Genomic DNA, 15,437 nt, shown 5'->3' with positions numbered 1-15,437 from the left:
GAGATGCTCCGGGGATATAATTGGATTTGCTGACGACACAGCTATATTTTATAAATCTGATAAGTGGGAGAATCTGAAACTTGAAACTGAACACGATTTCGAAATTATAAAAAAATGGTTCGAGCACAAACTACTCACAATCAACACAGACAAGACTCATTACTTACCGTTTAGCTGCAGCTCACCTGGACTTCCCGATTTCCAAGAATTGAAAATAGAAAGCACCACTGAAAAATTTGTCATACTACCTGTAAAAAAAATTAAATACTTGGGAATCGTCATTGACTATCGCTTAAAATGGGATCTTCACATAGCATACGTATTAAAGAAACTGAGAACCATTCTATTCAAATTCAGAAAACTCAAAGAAAACATACCTGTGGGCCTGATGAGAATGTTATACCATGCATTAGTAGAAAGCCATCTACGCTACGGAATTCTAGCATGGGGTGGAGCTTTGAGGACGCACATAAACCAATTAGAAGTGATACAGAGGAGATTCATAAGGCTGATATACTCTAAAAACCTCAGATATCCTTCTGACAAACTTTATTCTGAATCACAGATCTTAGACCTGAGGCAGTTATACTTCTTCATCACAAGTATCAAATATCATACTTCAAAACACTCCAACCAACTCCCTGTTCATAACTATAACACACGAAGTAAAAACTATTACAAACTTCCTTCTATGACTAAAACAACAACACAAAGATCGCTTTCTTACCTTGCACCAAAATGCTATAATCACATTCCGGAAGAGATTAAATCTTTGAAGAGCACTAATATGTTCAAAAAACGACTGAAATGCTTTATAAATAGCAACCCGAGAAATGTGATAAGCGAATTGTTAGATAAATAATGCTCACAGTCGATCTGAGTTTACTTAAATCATGCCTCCTACTTTTTGTATCAAAATCATCATAATCGACTCCCGGTTAATTATATATTATATTATATTGTTCATTGTCATATGTGTGTGTGTATAGATGTGTATGTGGATGTATGTATATGCGTATATATGTGTATATGTATATGTATATATATATATATATATATATATATATATATATATATATATATATATATATATATATATATATATATATATATATATGTATGTGTATATGTATGTAAGTGTATATATATATATATATATATTGTCAAGTTATTTATTCATTTTATTCGTTTATCTATCTTAATATTGTGGATTTATTTATGTATTGTGTATTTATTTATGTATTATGTATTTATTCATGTATTGTGTATTTATTCATGTTTTTACGATACTCGTGTATTTATCTATGTATTGTATATTTATTCATTCATTTATTCATATTATACTAGGCGATATCACGCACAAGAAACATTTTTTTCGAAAATGTTTCTTTTGTGATGCCTTTGTTTGTTCACCCCTATTTTATAATATTTTTGTTGTTATCATTATGGTGAATAAACTCATTATTATTATATTATTATTATTATTACATACAGTGTCACCATTGAAGTGCGCACCATATGGGAAACTTTTTCGAAAAGTTTCAATGAAGTTTAACTTCGGCACTTGTTGGTGCTTTTAATTTAATTTAAAATGATGCGGCCAACTACGACCCACTGACGTTCAGTGTTTGTCAAATTCAACTTTTTTTTTTTTTTTTAAATTGAAAAAGTGCATTGCTAGATCGAATTTAACAAAAAGGTACTTGAAAAAAGTGTGTCTACGGCAATTTTATATCCATATGCCAAATTGTATGCAACTTGGATGAAGTTAACGTTTTGCTTATTTTTGACAGATATCCCCTTCATTTTAAAAAACAAGTTCAGTTAACTGTCATCAATTCATGTATACATAACAAACTCATCATGGAGTTCAACATTTCTGATGAATTTTTACTTATACGGACATTTTTAGAGAGAAATCAAAAATGTGCTATGAAAATTTCAACATGACTGGTGCAAAGTTTCAATCACTTGGCTATTTTCTTAAACAAATGTCAGTATCCTCAATTTTGAAAAAGCAGACATAACTCAAAAACAGCAATGAGTAATAATAAAATTACTAGAGTTGAAATTACATTGAAATTTCAATATTCAGTATTTACAGATTATTTATAAACACTATCTAGGGCGGTAAGGATGCTTAATCACGTTGAATAAAATTTTTAAGCAGGTCTTGACAAACAAAATGCATGCTATGGTAGTGTCAAGTTGTTGATTCACTTGTCAAATTTTTAAAAGTTATTGTTGCAATAATGTTGTCTCTTCAGAAAAGAATAGAAATTGTTTTAATTTGTGGTGAGAATACACCATACCGGCAAATAGCTAACATTTTTAATGAACGGCATCCAGGAAAAAATGTTCAACATACCTACTACTGTGTCAAGGATAATGTCGAAATTCAGAGAAACAGGATCCGTAGCAAATCAATTTAAGAAAAACACTCCAAGTAAATATGATGAGGAGGCCCAACCTAACATTTGTTTAAAAATTATTGAACACGGACAAACGAGCATAACCGATATTATAAAAAATACCGATTACAAGAGAGAAAGTGTTAGAAAAATTTTATTCAAGAATAAATTTTGGCCTTAAAAGCCAAAATTTATTAACACATTAGAAGATAGAGATTTTGATGTCCGTTTGGGGTTTTCATTCTGGTTTCAAGGAGAGAGAGAAGAAAATGTAAAGTTTCCGTATAAAATTTTATGGACAGAGGTAACGTTCTCTTCAAATGGAACGGTAAGTTCTCAAAATTGCCGATGGTGGGCCCAAGAAAATCCCAATTTCACAGTTAAATGTGGTGATCAGTATTCCTTCAAAACTAATGTATGGGTGTGGGATACTTAACGACCAAATAATTGGACCATTTTTCTTTGGGGAAAATTTATCATCCGTCGGTTATCTCAACCTTTTAAATAATAAGGTTAGTACAGTTTTAGATAATATGCCTTCAAATATTACATACGACCTATGGTATCAGCTTGATGGCGCACCAATACAGAACACGGTTGCTGTAAAACAGTCCCCCCAACAAATGTTCAGAGGCAAAGTTATTGGACGTAACTGGGAACATAATTGGCCACCTAGATCACCCGACTTGACGCCTTTAGACTTTTTCTTGTGGGGTTACCTGAAACAAAAAGTGTACCGAAGTAGACCATTCACTGACCTACAACATCTGGAAAATACCATTCGCGAGTGCTGTGCAAATATAAATCCCCGATTTATCTAAAATGCAGTTACAGATGTCAGTAGAAGGACCATAATTTGTATTGAACGTGGAGGACGACATGCTATAAGTCCTCATTCAGATCAATAGGTAATTTTTTGTACCCATTTGTATTTTCTACAATATTATTGTTGTTTAATATTTATTAGTTACATCGAAATTATTTGCTTTTTTTCAGTTCCCTTTGCTTTTTCTAAATCAAAGGTTTGTTTAAGCAAATAGCCAAGTGATTGAAACTTCGCACCAGTCATGTTAAAATTTTTATAGCAAATTTTTAATTTCTCTCTAAAAATGTCCGTATGAGTCAAAATGTATCAGAAAAGTTAAACTCCATGATGAGTTTGTTATATGTTTGTTTGTTCATGTATACATGAATTGATGACAATTAACCTAACTTGTTTTTCAAACTAAAGGAGATATCTGTCAAAAATAAGCAAAGAATATCATTGACTTTAGGTCAATAATGGCCACTATCTTGCACTGATGAGTGGCTAATAAGCCCGAAATCGGTCTGCAGAATTGAAGGTCGACTCTTTCAGTTGTATTGCCAATTGCATATGCAGGATATTTTCTGTGAAAATTCCTGCACTGACGCCTGTCGGATATAATCCAACGCCCTTCGTGGTATTAGCCAGGGGAGTAATTGTTTTCTGTCAGTCAGTCCATTAAACCTACTGTGTAGGTATATAGAGACTGGCTTGAACGTTTGAAGTTCATTTGCTTTAGATATCAATCAACATCGAAAGATGAATTATAACTACAAATCGTATTTTGATTCAAATAGGTCGAATAAAGAAAATGGATAGTCTATAAAACGCCACCAGATGATACATATTTATTTTTATGAGCAAAATTGTATAAATTCAAGTTACTGACTGTGGCTGCTCATCGTTTTGAGGTTCAACTTAGTACACCCCGAACTGCGTTTATGTGGAATACACTTCCTGAGAACGTTTTTCCAAATGATTTCAATCTTTAGCTACTTTCGCACAGGCTCAGCTTTCAGAGCGCATTAAGGATTTTTCTGTGGTACTAGTGTTCTGTCCTTATAAAAAAGAATTTTTTTTTCAAAAATCTGTTTTTAAATGCAGTAATTTCTTGCCCTTTCTACATTAGTATTTATTTTCAAGTTTATCATTGTCATTTCTTTACAGATCTGTAGAAGATAACCTAAAAGGAGAATATTTCAAATATAAATTGTCCTTTTCAAATTTAAATATTTGAAAAAATTAGTTTTTACGAATTATATTGAAGAAGGAAGTAATACAAATCATGAATTTATGCAACAACAAAAATTAATTGGCGCTCCGGAGCAAATTCATTAATTCCACTGACGCATTTACTTTATCAGCTACAGGAAACCCCGGAGAAACATGCAGCACTACATCATCTGAAGATCTTGATTTGCCAATGTCCTCTATTTCGTAAAACAAAATGTAGGTTTTTTTCAAAAACTACATCTCACGATTTGATCTCCACAAACTTTATTTGAAAAATATATCACATGTTTCGCTAGCACAGTAGCTTTTTAAAGTGATTAATGTATTTGAAATTGTATTTTGAATGTATTTTGAAATTACTATGAATATTCATCAATGCTGGATATCATTGCAATACTTTTTCAGTACGTAACTTCAGATGTGAGTCGTAATCGAACATAACCATAATCTTGATCGCATATTGAACAAACATAAACCGAGAATCACGTCTTTGATTTGTGAACATATTCGTATGAGCTGAGAGTTTCCGCCATAAAACCTTCGGATATCACACGTACAAGTATTTTGGATTTGATTCACTGAATCGTGCTAATATAAGCTTGGAAAAATCCAACATAATTTTCCCAAGAACGTTTGAAATATTCCTACTTTAATTTAGATGCTAGTTTCACTGAAAGAATGTCTGCCAAAGTGAATAAATCAACGAAATCACTTCATAATAGTGTTTCAATCGGGAAAGAATGACATTCAAATAAGGAAAATTCATAAAACTTTTTAATTAACGTCAATTACTTCCTAAATTTGTGATCAACTTTGTCCATAATTAATTTTCCAGTTAGAGTATTGATTGAATTGACGTGATCAAATGAATTAGTTACAATCAGTGGCCATGTTTCCCAGGAAGAATTCCCCAGCGAAAATAATAGATGTTTTTATTGACTGCTTGGTGAAAATATTACCGAACTCACGTGTGAATTTTCGAGAATGCATAGTGGTGGACTGTTATTAGGTGAATGTAAAAATTTTACATTCACCTTTACATGATAATGTACATTCGATTAGCGATTTTTCTCATTTTTTCAGACTGGTACACTCATCTCGAATATACAGGGTGTTTTAAATATGCTGCAAAATATTAGGGGACTATACTTTGGACTATCTTAAGGATATGTTGTCCTTTGAAGATGTTTACTAGAGCGCTTTGTTTCAAGAATACGGGGCGGAAAAGAATTTCGACAATAACAATTTTGGTAATTTTAAAACTATTGACGTAGCCGAAATAAAAGTATAACGTACTACACTGAACCTATCAAGTATTGAAAAATCTATTCGACCCTCCACCGCAACCCGCAAGGGTTTGTTGTGGCTTACACCTATTCACACTCGACCAAATGAACCCAGCTTCTTAACGAAGCCGATTAGTTTGTATGGTGAGTGGTCTTTCAGGTCAGATGTTAGGAGTACGGCTCTGCCGAACTTTACAAACCTGTTTCGGTTCCCAGCGGGGCAGGCACAAAGTATATGCTCTGTTGTTTCATAATTTTCTAAACAGAGGCGACACACACTGTTCAACGACAGTCCCAGTCTTTGCATATGATGATTCAAATGACAGTGACCTGTAAGAAGGTGTGTTGAACATCGTAGTTCATCCCTACTGTAGTCCAACAACTATTTGGTATCAAGTTTCGAAGGATGAATAAACGCGGATGGCGTAAACACCAATCCTGAAAGATTCTGTCAGAAGTCCATAATTCTTCTTGCCATCCAGATGTTTGATATTTATTTGGAAAAGCCCAAAGTGATGCCAATGACAGGTTCTGGTCCAATGAAGCTGCTTGCAACACCCTCCTTTGCGAAGAAGTCAGCAGCCTCATCGCCTTCCACTGGCACTGGTGGTTTGATTGGTCAAACCACCAACACTGATATAAAAACTTGGCAAGTTGACTTGGGTGTCACACCAATAGGTGGTTCCACTTATGTTTCGCTTGCGTTTACGCAGCTATTTTTATCAAGTACTTTCTTGGTTTTTCTCATTTTGTCTTCAATCGAGGACCGCCTGCCCGTTGCTGACGATGCCCAATAGGCTGAAACAGCTGTATACCGGTGGCTCTTAAATTGAAATCAATATGAGAATGATGGATGGATTTCATATGATGCCCGGAAAAAATTATTTTTATTGTGAAACCTATTTTACTTGCATTCTATCTAGACCTAGATTTTTATTTATATGTTTGTTTATACTTTTGTATGTTTATATGTATGCATGTTTATAACTCAACTTCAATTATGACTCATCCCATCTGATCATTATGTAGCAAAAAGGATCAATAAAAATCTATCTATCTATCTATCTATGCTTGAATTCGTATTATAAGTTGTTTACAAGTATTCTATACACACGAATACTCACCGCAGTTGGCCGAATGTTCGAACGGATATATAAGCAGAGAGGGTCGAAGAAAGGAGTCGCTGGATGTAAAGAGAACCTGCTCATCGATAGGACTGTATCGAAAGGAGGTGTATCAACTCGACGTAAATATCCGAGAGATGATGCATCTGTTTAGGAATTTGCATCCCAAATCGTCCGTTTCATAGTTGTACTTCCCCCGACAACAGGAAAGCCCTGAACTTTTGAGTTTGGAGTGTCTACATGACAGAATGGTACTGAATGTAGCCTGTTAAGACGTCAGCAGTTCGGATACCTTTTCTGCATGGTCCGCGACCATTATATAGAATAGAAATTGGAGCATTTCTCTTTAGGGCAGCAGCCCGAGCAGCTGATGAACTCGGTATAGTTTTCGACTCTGAACGAGGTGATCACAACTCTGTCACCGAGTTGGAACCCGTTCAGCAAAAAGCTCATATAAAAGCCACAGATATCACCTCACTACTGTAGAAGCACAATTTTGTCAGTTCTGAAGTTGAAAACCTGAACGGTGGAACCACTACCTTCAAATTAATTTGTCAACAATAGATTAAAAAGCGGATCACTACCTGCAAATTAATTTATCAGCACTAGATGAAAGAGGGGACAAATTAATTTGCAGGTAGTGGTTCCACTAGTTAATTACCGAAAAAGCAATTAGCATCATTTAACAAACAAAGTCCAGATCGGACCAAAAAACTTTACGTATATAAACAGCTAACCCTTGTCTTTAGATTCAGTATCAATTTGCTTCTCCTAAAGATGCTAACCTTGTTAGCGATACGTGGTTCGAGTACAAAAATATCAGTTTGGTGTTAGGGTAATTGATCTCTAGAAAAAGTTTTCAACTTTTACACCAAAGGTTCCAATCTCATCGTTCAAACCGATTTTTGTGAAAATCTTAGTGTTTTTGGGTACTGGAGACCTTTTGAAACAAATGATAACATTATGTGTGAGGAATCTGTGTCAATCGACAGGGATCCGGAATTTGAAAATAAGGGCTTACATGTTCAAGTTCAGCGAGTAATTTTAAATATTCATGAATGCTTGAAGAAGGAAAACTGTCACACTTCACTGAATGCTATTGTGAATAGAATATGCGAGTTAACGAAACTATCTCGTTCGACAGTTCTTCGAGTTATTAAAATAAGGGATGTCATTGACCATGCAATAAAACGAAAACATAGGAATAAAAAATTCGCAAACGTTGATGGTGCTACAAAAGATTTGATTCGGCGAACAATTTATGGTATATTAAAAAAATGAAGTTCCAACCTTGGAAATGATTTGGTATAAACTACTCGACTATCCCGATTACAATTACAAATTTTTGGAAACTTCCCGAGGTGTCTTATTGTCTTGTGGTTTCAAATATATAAAATTGAACAATCGGCTGGTCAAAATGGAATCGACACGCATTGTTCAACTCCGAAGAGAATATTTGAGGCAAATGAAAAGCTACCGAGAATCCAGCAGGCATATAATCTACTTCGACGAAACTTGGTTTGACACTCATGATGTAGTCAAATGTGGCTATGTAGACGTAGCCAAGTATTGTGTTTTGAACACACCTTCTTCAAGGGGAAAACGTGTTATAATTTTGCATGCCGGGAATGAAAGTGGTTTCGTACCTAACACTTTGCTTTTGTCGACCAAAAATATAAATGATTTATCTGCTGATTACCACGAATATATGACTGCGGCTTTATTCTGAACCTGGTTCAGTGAGCAGCTTCTCCCAAATATTCCTCCAAACTCGGTTATTGTTATAGATAACGCTTCGTATCATTCTCGGTTATTGACTACAGTACCAAACAATAATACAAAAAAAGCAGATGTTGTTGATTCCAGGCGAAATCATGACATGAAAATACCCGAAAAGATTCCAACGAAAAAGGTATTACTGGCGACCATAAAATAACGTAATTTTAGAAAAGAGTATATTATTGATTCGATGTGTGAAACACGTGGTCATATTCTCTTACGTTTGCCTCCATACTATTGTGTGTTCAATCCAATTGAAATGGTTTGGGCCACAATGAAAGAAAGCTTGCGGAAATGTAATCAGTCACCGACTTTGAATGCTGTAGTACTTGACAATATGAGGCGAGTGGTGAATGAAGTGGGTAATAGTGATGTGTGGAAGAACTGTGTGGCCCACGTTATAAAAGAAGAGAACAAATATTATGTGCAAAGTTCCATAAATCCGATCGTTATTCAACCCGATGATGATTCCACCTTATCCGAATATAGCGAAGAAGAATTTTGATTTTTTTAGCAATTTTCTTGGCCTCCATTATTATATAAATATATATTTGACGAGAATTCGGTGTGATTATTTGTGTTTTCATTGTATTTTAAAGTTTTCGACTCGGAAATCAACTACCTTAAATTTCGAAGTTTTTCATAATTACCCATTGTGGAGAAATTCAGTTGAGATAACTTTTTCATGGGGTGATCAATTGCTATGATTGTAGGAATAAGTAACTGAAAAACTACCACTGAAAAATAATATGCCGACGCCTATGTCGAGGCGGGAATTCCTTCTCTGTGCTGTTTCAATTGATATTGGAAATACTATAGGACTGTTGATATTTTCAAATTTCGCGTTGACGTTTTGGGATTATTTTCAACAGCTCCTAAAACACCTATTTCTACCAACTCCTCATTTCTATTTGATTCATATTTTTTTGGGCTTTTCTTTTCAAATTGACCACCATCAATCAGGTTGTGTCGGAATCTTGCGAAATTGTCAATTGTTCATATGTTCTGACATTCTAACTCATAATTCTTCATTTCTTCCCATTTTGCTTATATCATTTCGCAAATAGATCATTCGAATGTTCAATATTTTTATCATAACTGATATTTCATTCATTTTTACTCTTTGATGATTTCAAATTCCCGACTATTTTTTCAAACAATGGAAATATTCATTACGATGGACATTGACATAAGGTAATCAAAAGAGCAAAGAGATTCATTCAAGTGAGGAAAATTCACTATCATTTTGAAATAACCTACTTGGTGATGAATTGTTTTTTACAATATTTGACCAAACAACTCACTAGTTGGGTGAGGCTCTCAACATGACAAGTGAAACCAGATTACTTTTATAGCATATAGCAATTCAGAGCTACGGAGAAAACTCTATATTTTGATGTTCTTTCCTCTTTTCAGAAAAAATATCTACAGATTCCAGAGGTATCTGCACAGAAGGCTACTTTCAATGTGCGAATGATACTTTATGTGTAGCCCAAAATCAAATTTGTGATGGCGAATCCAACTGTCCTATGGGAACTGATGAAGAAGATTGTGGTGAGTATATTAACGATTCTGGTTCCTCCCTGCTGGGTATTTCTCACATACTCTCCACATTGGAAGTCTAGTGACACTTGTGAATATATCTGGCATTTAATAGTCGAACTTTGACCTTCGATTGATGACCTATTTATTTTGTGGAAATTCATATTGAATACAGGATAAAGAAAATAACTTCGGTCGGATTTCCACAGAGTTTTTTATCCATCACGACCCATATCGGTTTCTTGAAAATCTTTTTTTTTTATCGCATTTTTTCTATGATCTATGAAAAAAACATCAATTTTGTCACCGTCACACTTTGAAGGGGACAAAAAAGAAATTGAATAGACGATTTTTTCATAATAATGAAACAAACTCTCATCTGCATTTAATGAATTCAAAATATTCACTAAGCCAGTATGGATACAAAAAAATTCAGGCACTAGTATCTCTGAGCACATTTGAAACTTTCTGGCCATGGGCCACAAATTGAGCATTGAACCCATCGTTGATGAGACATTTTCCATAAAGAACCTTTTATTTGAAGGTGGCTGACAACACCCATGATGCTATCTTTTCTTTGTTATATGCCGTTTATGGAAACAATAATAAAAAAGAGTAGTCAGTAGCAGTGTTCTGTGGCTTTGCTAAAATCTTTGACTGTGTAGATCAGGGGTCTCCAAACTACGGCCCACGGGCCAAATCCGGCCCGCCAGTGTCATCAATCCGGCCCGCGACAGCCAATGATTACCTAATTGTTGTTACTATTGCTGTGATAAGTTGAGGAAGAAAACACAGAATGATAATTACTCGGTTTTATTTACTTGCAAGGTAAAACTTAACGACAGAAATAATGACAAAGAAAACTCAACTCAAGTATCTGAGTTTAAGCATATTAATAACTAACAAATAATTGAAATGAATCACAGTAAAACAAAAACACTAATGAGATTAATGTAATTGTGATTTTCCACCGACAATACTTTGTAGTTGTGGATCAATTTTACTTGTACCAATTATCAAAAGAGATTTAAGATGCTCATCGGTTAATCGAGATGTGAAAACATTATTTGTGTACTTCATCTTGGAAAACGTTTTGTCACACAAGTAAGTAGTACCAAAAACAGAAAACAACCCACGAGCAAATTTATGCAAATTATCAAATTGTTCCAGTGAAAGACTCTTATAAAATTCCAACAAAGATGAATTTTGATATTTGTTCTTAAGCATACCACTGCACCGTTAATCAATAATTTCCATTTGGACTTCCGGAGCCAGGGTTTCAATGTCAGTATCAAAAGGATTTTGAAAAAGCTTAATTTCATTCGCAATGACATCAAAATCTGAAAAACGAGTATCAAAGTTTATCTTCAAAGCACTCAAAGTTTCGATTGCAAAATTGACGGGAAATTCAGTCTCTGTAGTGTGGCTGAATATTTCACATGTTTCAAATTGTGTAAAACATTTTTTACGTAATTGCGATTGAAATAGTATTATTTTCTCCCTGAAAGATTTGATATTGGTGTATAAATCAGGGAGAAGCTGATTTTCTCCTTGCAATCTCAAATTCAGTTCGTTCATATGATTTGTCAAATCGACATAGAAGGCTAACTTCCACATCCATTCACTATTTTCTAAATCGGCAAAAGGGCGCTGCTTCTCATTTAAAAAAAATTCGATCTCTGCTCGAAGTTCAAAAAAGCGCTTGAGGACTTTTTCGCAACTGAGCCAGCGTACGGCAGTATGATATGGAAAATCATTTTTTTTCAATCTGTTGAATGAACTCGCGGAATTGGCGATGATTCAGCCCAGTGGATCTGATGAACTTCAGACATATCCAAACATTTTCCGCACAAGGACTGTTGATGAATGTAAGACTAATGGTTTTGAACCACCATCATTTTCTACAGCCTTTGACACAAGTGCAACCACTCCTTCATTTTTACCATACATATTTTTGCCTCCATCAGTTATTATAGATTTCAAATTTCTTCATAGAAGGTTCTTTTCATTAAAAATATCTGCCCCAGTTGTCATGCCGTGAATACTATCAATATCAAGAAGTTCTTCATACACTTCATAGCTTTTATCTACTCCGCGAATAAAAATCAACACTTGAGCAGTATCTGACACATCCGTTGACTCATCCAATGCTAGAGAAAACCACTCATGATGTCTATTTTTGTCAGACAGTTGAGATGATATATTTTCTGCGATGTCTTGCACTCTCCGAGCCACGGTATTTGCTGACACTTTTAAATAAATTCACCTTTTCGGGGCATATTTCTTCGGCTACTGCAATCAAGCATTCTTTTATCATTTCTTCATCGGTGAATGGTTTGCCACGTTTTCCGATTTCAAGAGCCACACGAAAGCTGGCGCGAGTTGCAGACTCTTATTCAGTATTTGCTTTGGTAAACAAAGATTGCTGCGATTTGAATCCGCGTTTCAAAGCTTCAAATTTTTCCTTCCGCAAACTTCCTGTATACTTGGAGTAACTTTGAAGATGTTTCGATTCATAGTGTCGTTTAATGTTATAGTCTTTGAGAACAGCTATGGTTTCATTACAAATTGAGCATGGCGCCTTATTACTGGACCCAATCACAAAATACTGAAAGTTCCATTTTTCTTGGAACGTTCTGTATTCATTGTCGATTTTTCGCTTCTTTTTCATACTAACAAATCACACATAAAAACAATAAGTCAAATCAAAATACTTTCATTGACGGGTGTTACTTTATTTCACAATAGACAGTTTCGCTTCCTTCGCCTTTCCTACGCAGACTAACTCGTAGTTGCGCCGCTAGCCTTTTTATATGCAATTATTACTGCCATGTCAAGGTGATCGGAATACACTAGCTAAAACCAGAACTTTCTGGAACCAACGCGGTAATTCCAAATATTTAATTACGCCTATTGCCACCTAGCGGGTAGCTGAAAAAGATAGTACCTAGTACCACTACTCGCCACTAGATGTCGTTAAGTGTCACAATATGCAATAATAATTGAAATGCAAAAAAGTGTAAGTGTGCTTAGGTCACGCACTTTGCGACTATTCTAGTCTAGAAATATACTTAAGGGCAGAAATTGGCCCTTGGAACAAACTGAAAAAATCATTATGGCCCGAACGCTTCAAAGTTTGGAGACCCATGTTGTAGATCATGGAATACTGCTATGGCCTCACTATGGCATCCGTGGAATTACTCACAAGTGGTTCGAGAATTATCCCATAGGAAGAAGTCAGATTGTGAAAACCTCATCATCCTCATCAGAAGGCGAAATAAAATGTGGCGTACCACAAGGTTCAATACTGGGACCGATACTTTTTCTGCTATACATAAACGATTTAGCATCTATCGATATATAAGGAAAATTTACCCCAATAGCTGATAACACCACAATATTGTGGCGTGATAAAACTATGTAATCTCCACGAGAATATAAGTGCAGATAAAAAAAATAAAAAAGTGGTACGAATCTAATCTGCTGTCTTTCAATGTTTCAAACACAAATTAAATATCATGCCGCTGCTTTGTCGACAGCATTTCTTTACCAACACAGGACGCGGACAGGATGAATGAAAACAGACCTAGTACAAAATTTTTGGGGGTAATAATTGACAATAAACTCAAATTCGTTAACCACATTGTAAACCTCAATAAAAAACTAGCTTCAGAGTGTTTTGCAGTGAGAATAACATATAAGGATCTTGGTTTGTCTGTCGCTGAATCGGCTCATTTATCACTTGTTGAGTCGCATTTAAGGTATGGCATTTCTTTCTAGGGAGTATGTTGCCAAACTCAAATGCAGACGGTGTTCATTATTCAGAAAGGGGCTATAAGATTCATGTGTAATGCCAAAAGTCGAGACTCCTGCAAACTTCTATTTGGGGTTTGCAACCGTGTTAGAAATCACACGGTGAAAGGTAAGACCTCGTTAGTCCTTAGCTCGCACAAGTTACCAAACTTCTGAGAGTTTTTCCAGCAAAAGATTTACAAACACAAGACGAGATGGGCTGTACGGAATCATTCAGTCTAGAGCGGTCAGGAGTATTGATTTTGCTATTGTTTTGCTCACGAAGAGTATTCAACAAGAACCCCAAGAATTCAGAACAATCCTCTTGTTGTCCTAACGAGTATCTAATGGACTTCAAAGACTCCAGGAAATCGGTTGGAGGGAAAGATGGTACATTCTTACGAAACTGCAGCTGCATGTTCAGGTGTTTGAGTTTTATGAATAAGTAGGAAACATTCCCGTTCTCGTTGAGCTTTATATCACTTTTATGTGAAGTTACTCTATCATTCAGAATTCTAGATGTTGTTCCAATATAATTCAAGTTACAATTGTAACAAGGAATGTTAATAAAAAATCATGTGCATTAGCACAACACTCTATAGAAACAGGTCATAAACCAAATTACTCTAATATCAAAGTTTTACATACAGAAAAAAATATTTCCAAACGCCATTTTCTCGAAATGGTGGAAATTAGTAAGTCTTCTGATTGTATGAATAAGAAAACCGACATTGATAATCTCAGCAGTATATATAGTAATTTACTAGAACTACATCAAAAACATAATAATAATGGAAGACGTATCAATCAATAACTCTTTCTTTATAGTAAAAAATTATCAAATCATCATACCCATTGAAAAATGACATTTATGTGAAGGTATGACATTTGCCAAACCCACAGAAAAATCGTATACATGTTAACTTTTACGTCAATTTATATCTTCAATTCATTGTTTTTCACTCATTTTTACTGTAAGTATGATTTGTAATGTTATTCAAAGGCGAAAATATTCAAAAATCATTAAATTATAGGCCCTGAAGAAGCTTCCCATTAGAAGCGAAAGCTTCACAAAGTAAAGCAGAGTTTGATTTTTTGACTGAGAGACCCTGTTAATCCATTTTACCATACATTTCTCCAGTCGCTAACATTATCCAATTTATATACATATATATATATATATATATATATATATATATATATATATATATATATATATATATATATATATATATATATATATATATATATGTATATACATATATATATATATATGTATATGTATATATATATATATATATATATATATATATATATATATATATATATGTATATGTATATATATATATATATATATATATATATATATATATATATATATATATATGTATATATATATATATATATATATATATATATATATATATATATATATATATATATATATATATATATATATATATAT

General features: G+C 34.2%; 1 protein-coding gene across 4 annotated transcripts in view; it reads left to right on the top strand.

Moving 5' to 3' along the window:
• The window catches only part of Lgr4 (Leucine-rich repeat-containing G protein-coupled receptor 4), a 329,080-nt gene that overhangs the window by 142,624 nt on the left and 171,019 nt on the right, over positions 1 to 15,437 (top strand). For 3 of the 4 annotated variants that reach the window (XM_074185450.1, XM_074185449.1, XM_074185453.1), the window contains one exon: positions 10,055 to 10,192. The exons of the other annotated variant lie outside the window; for it this stretch is intronic. In XM_074185450.1, the coding sequence (XP_074041551.1) occupies positions 10,055 to 10,192 (138 nt within the window). The remainder of the gene's footprint in view (positions 1 to 10,054; positions 10,193 to 15,437) is intronic. 4 annotated transcript variants of the gene reach the window in all.

Source organism: Leptinotarsa decemlineata, unplaced genomic scaffold (genome assembly GCF_025532065.1).
Source record: "Leptinotarsa decemlineata unplaced genomic scaffold, Ldec_3_MD MMD2_tig00026374_RagTag_RagTag, whole genome shotgun sequence".
Classification (NCBI taxonomy): Eukaryota; Metazoa; Arthropoda; class Insecta; order Coleoptera; family Chrysomelidae; genus Leptinotarsa; species Leptinotarsa decemlineata.
This window is presented reverse-complemented; position numbering and strand designations above follow the sequence as displayed.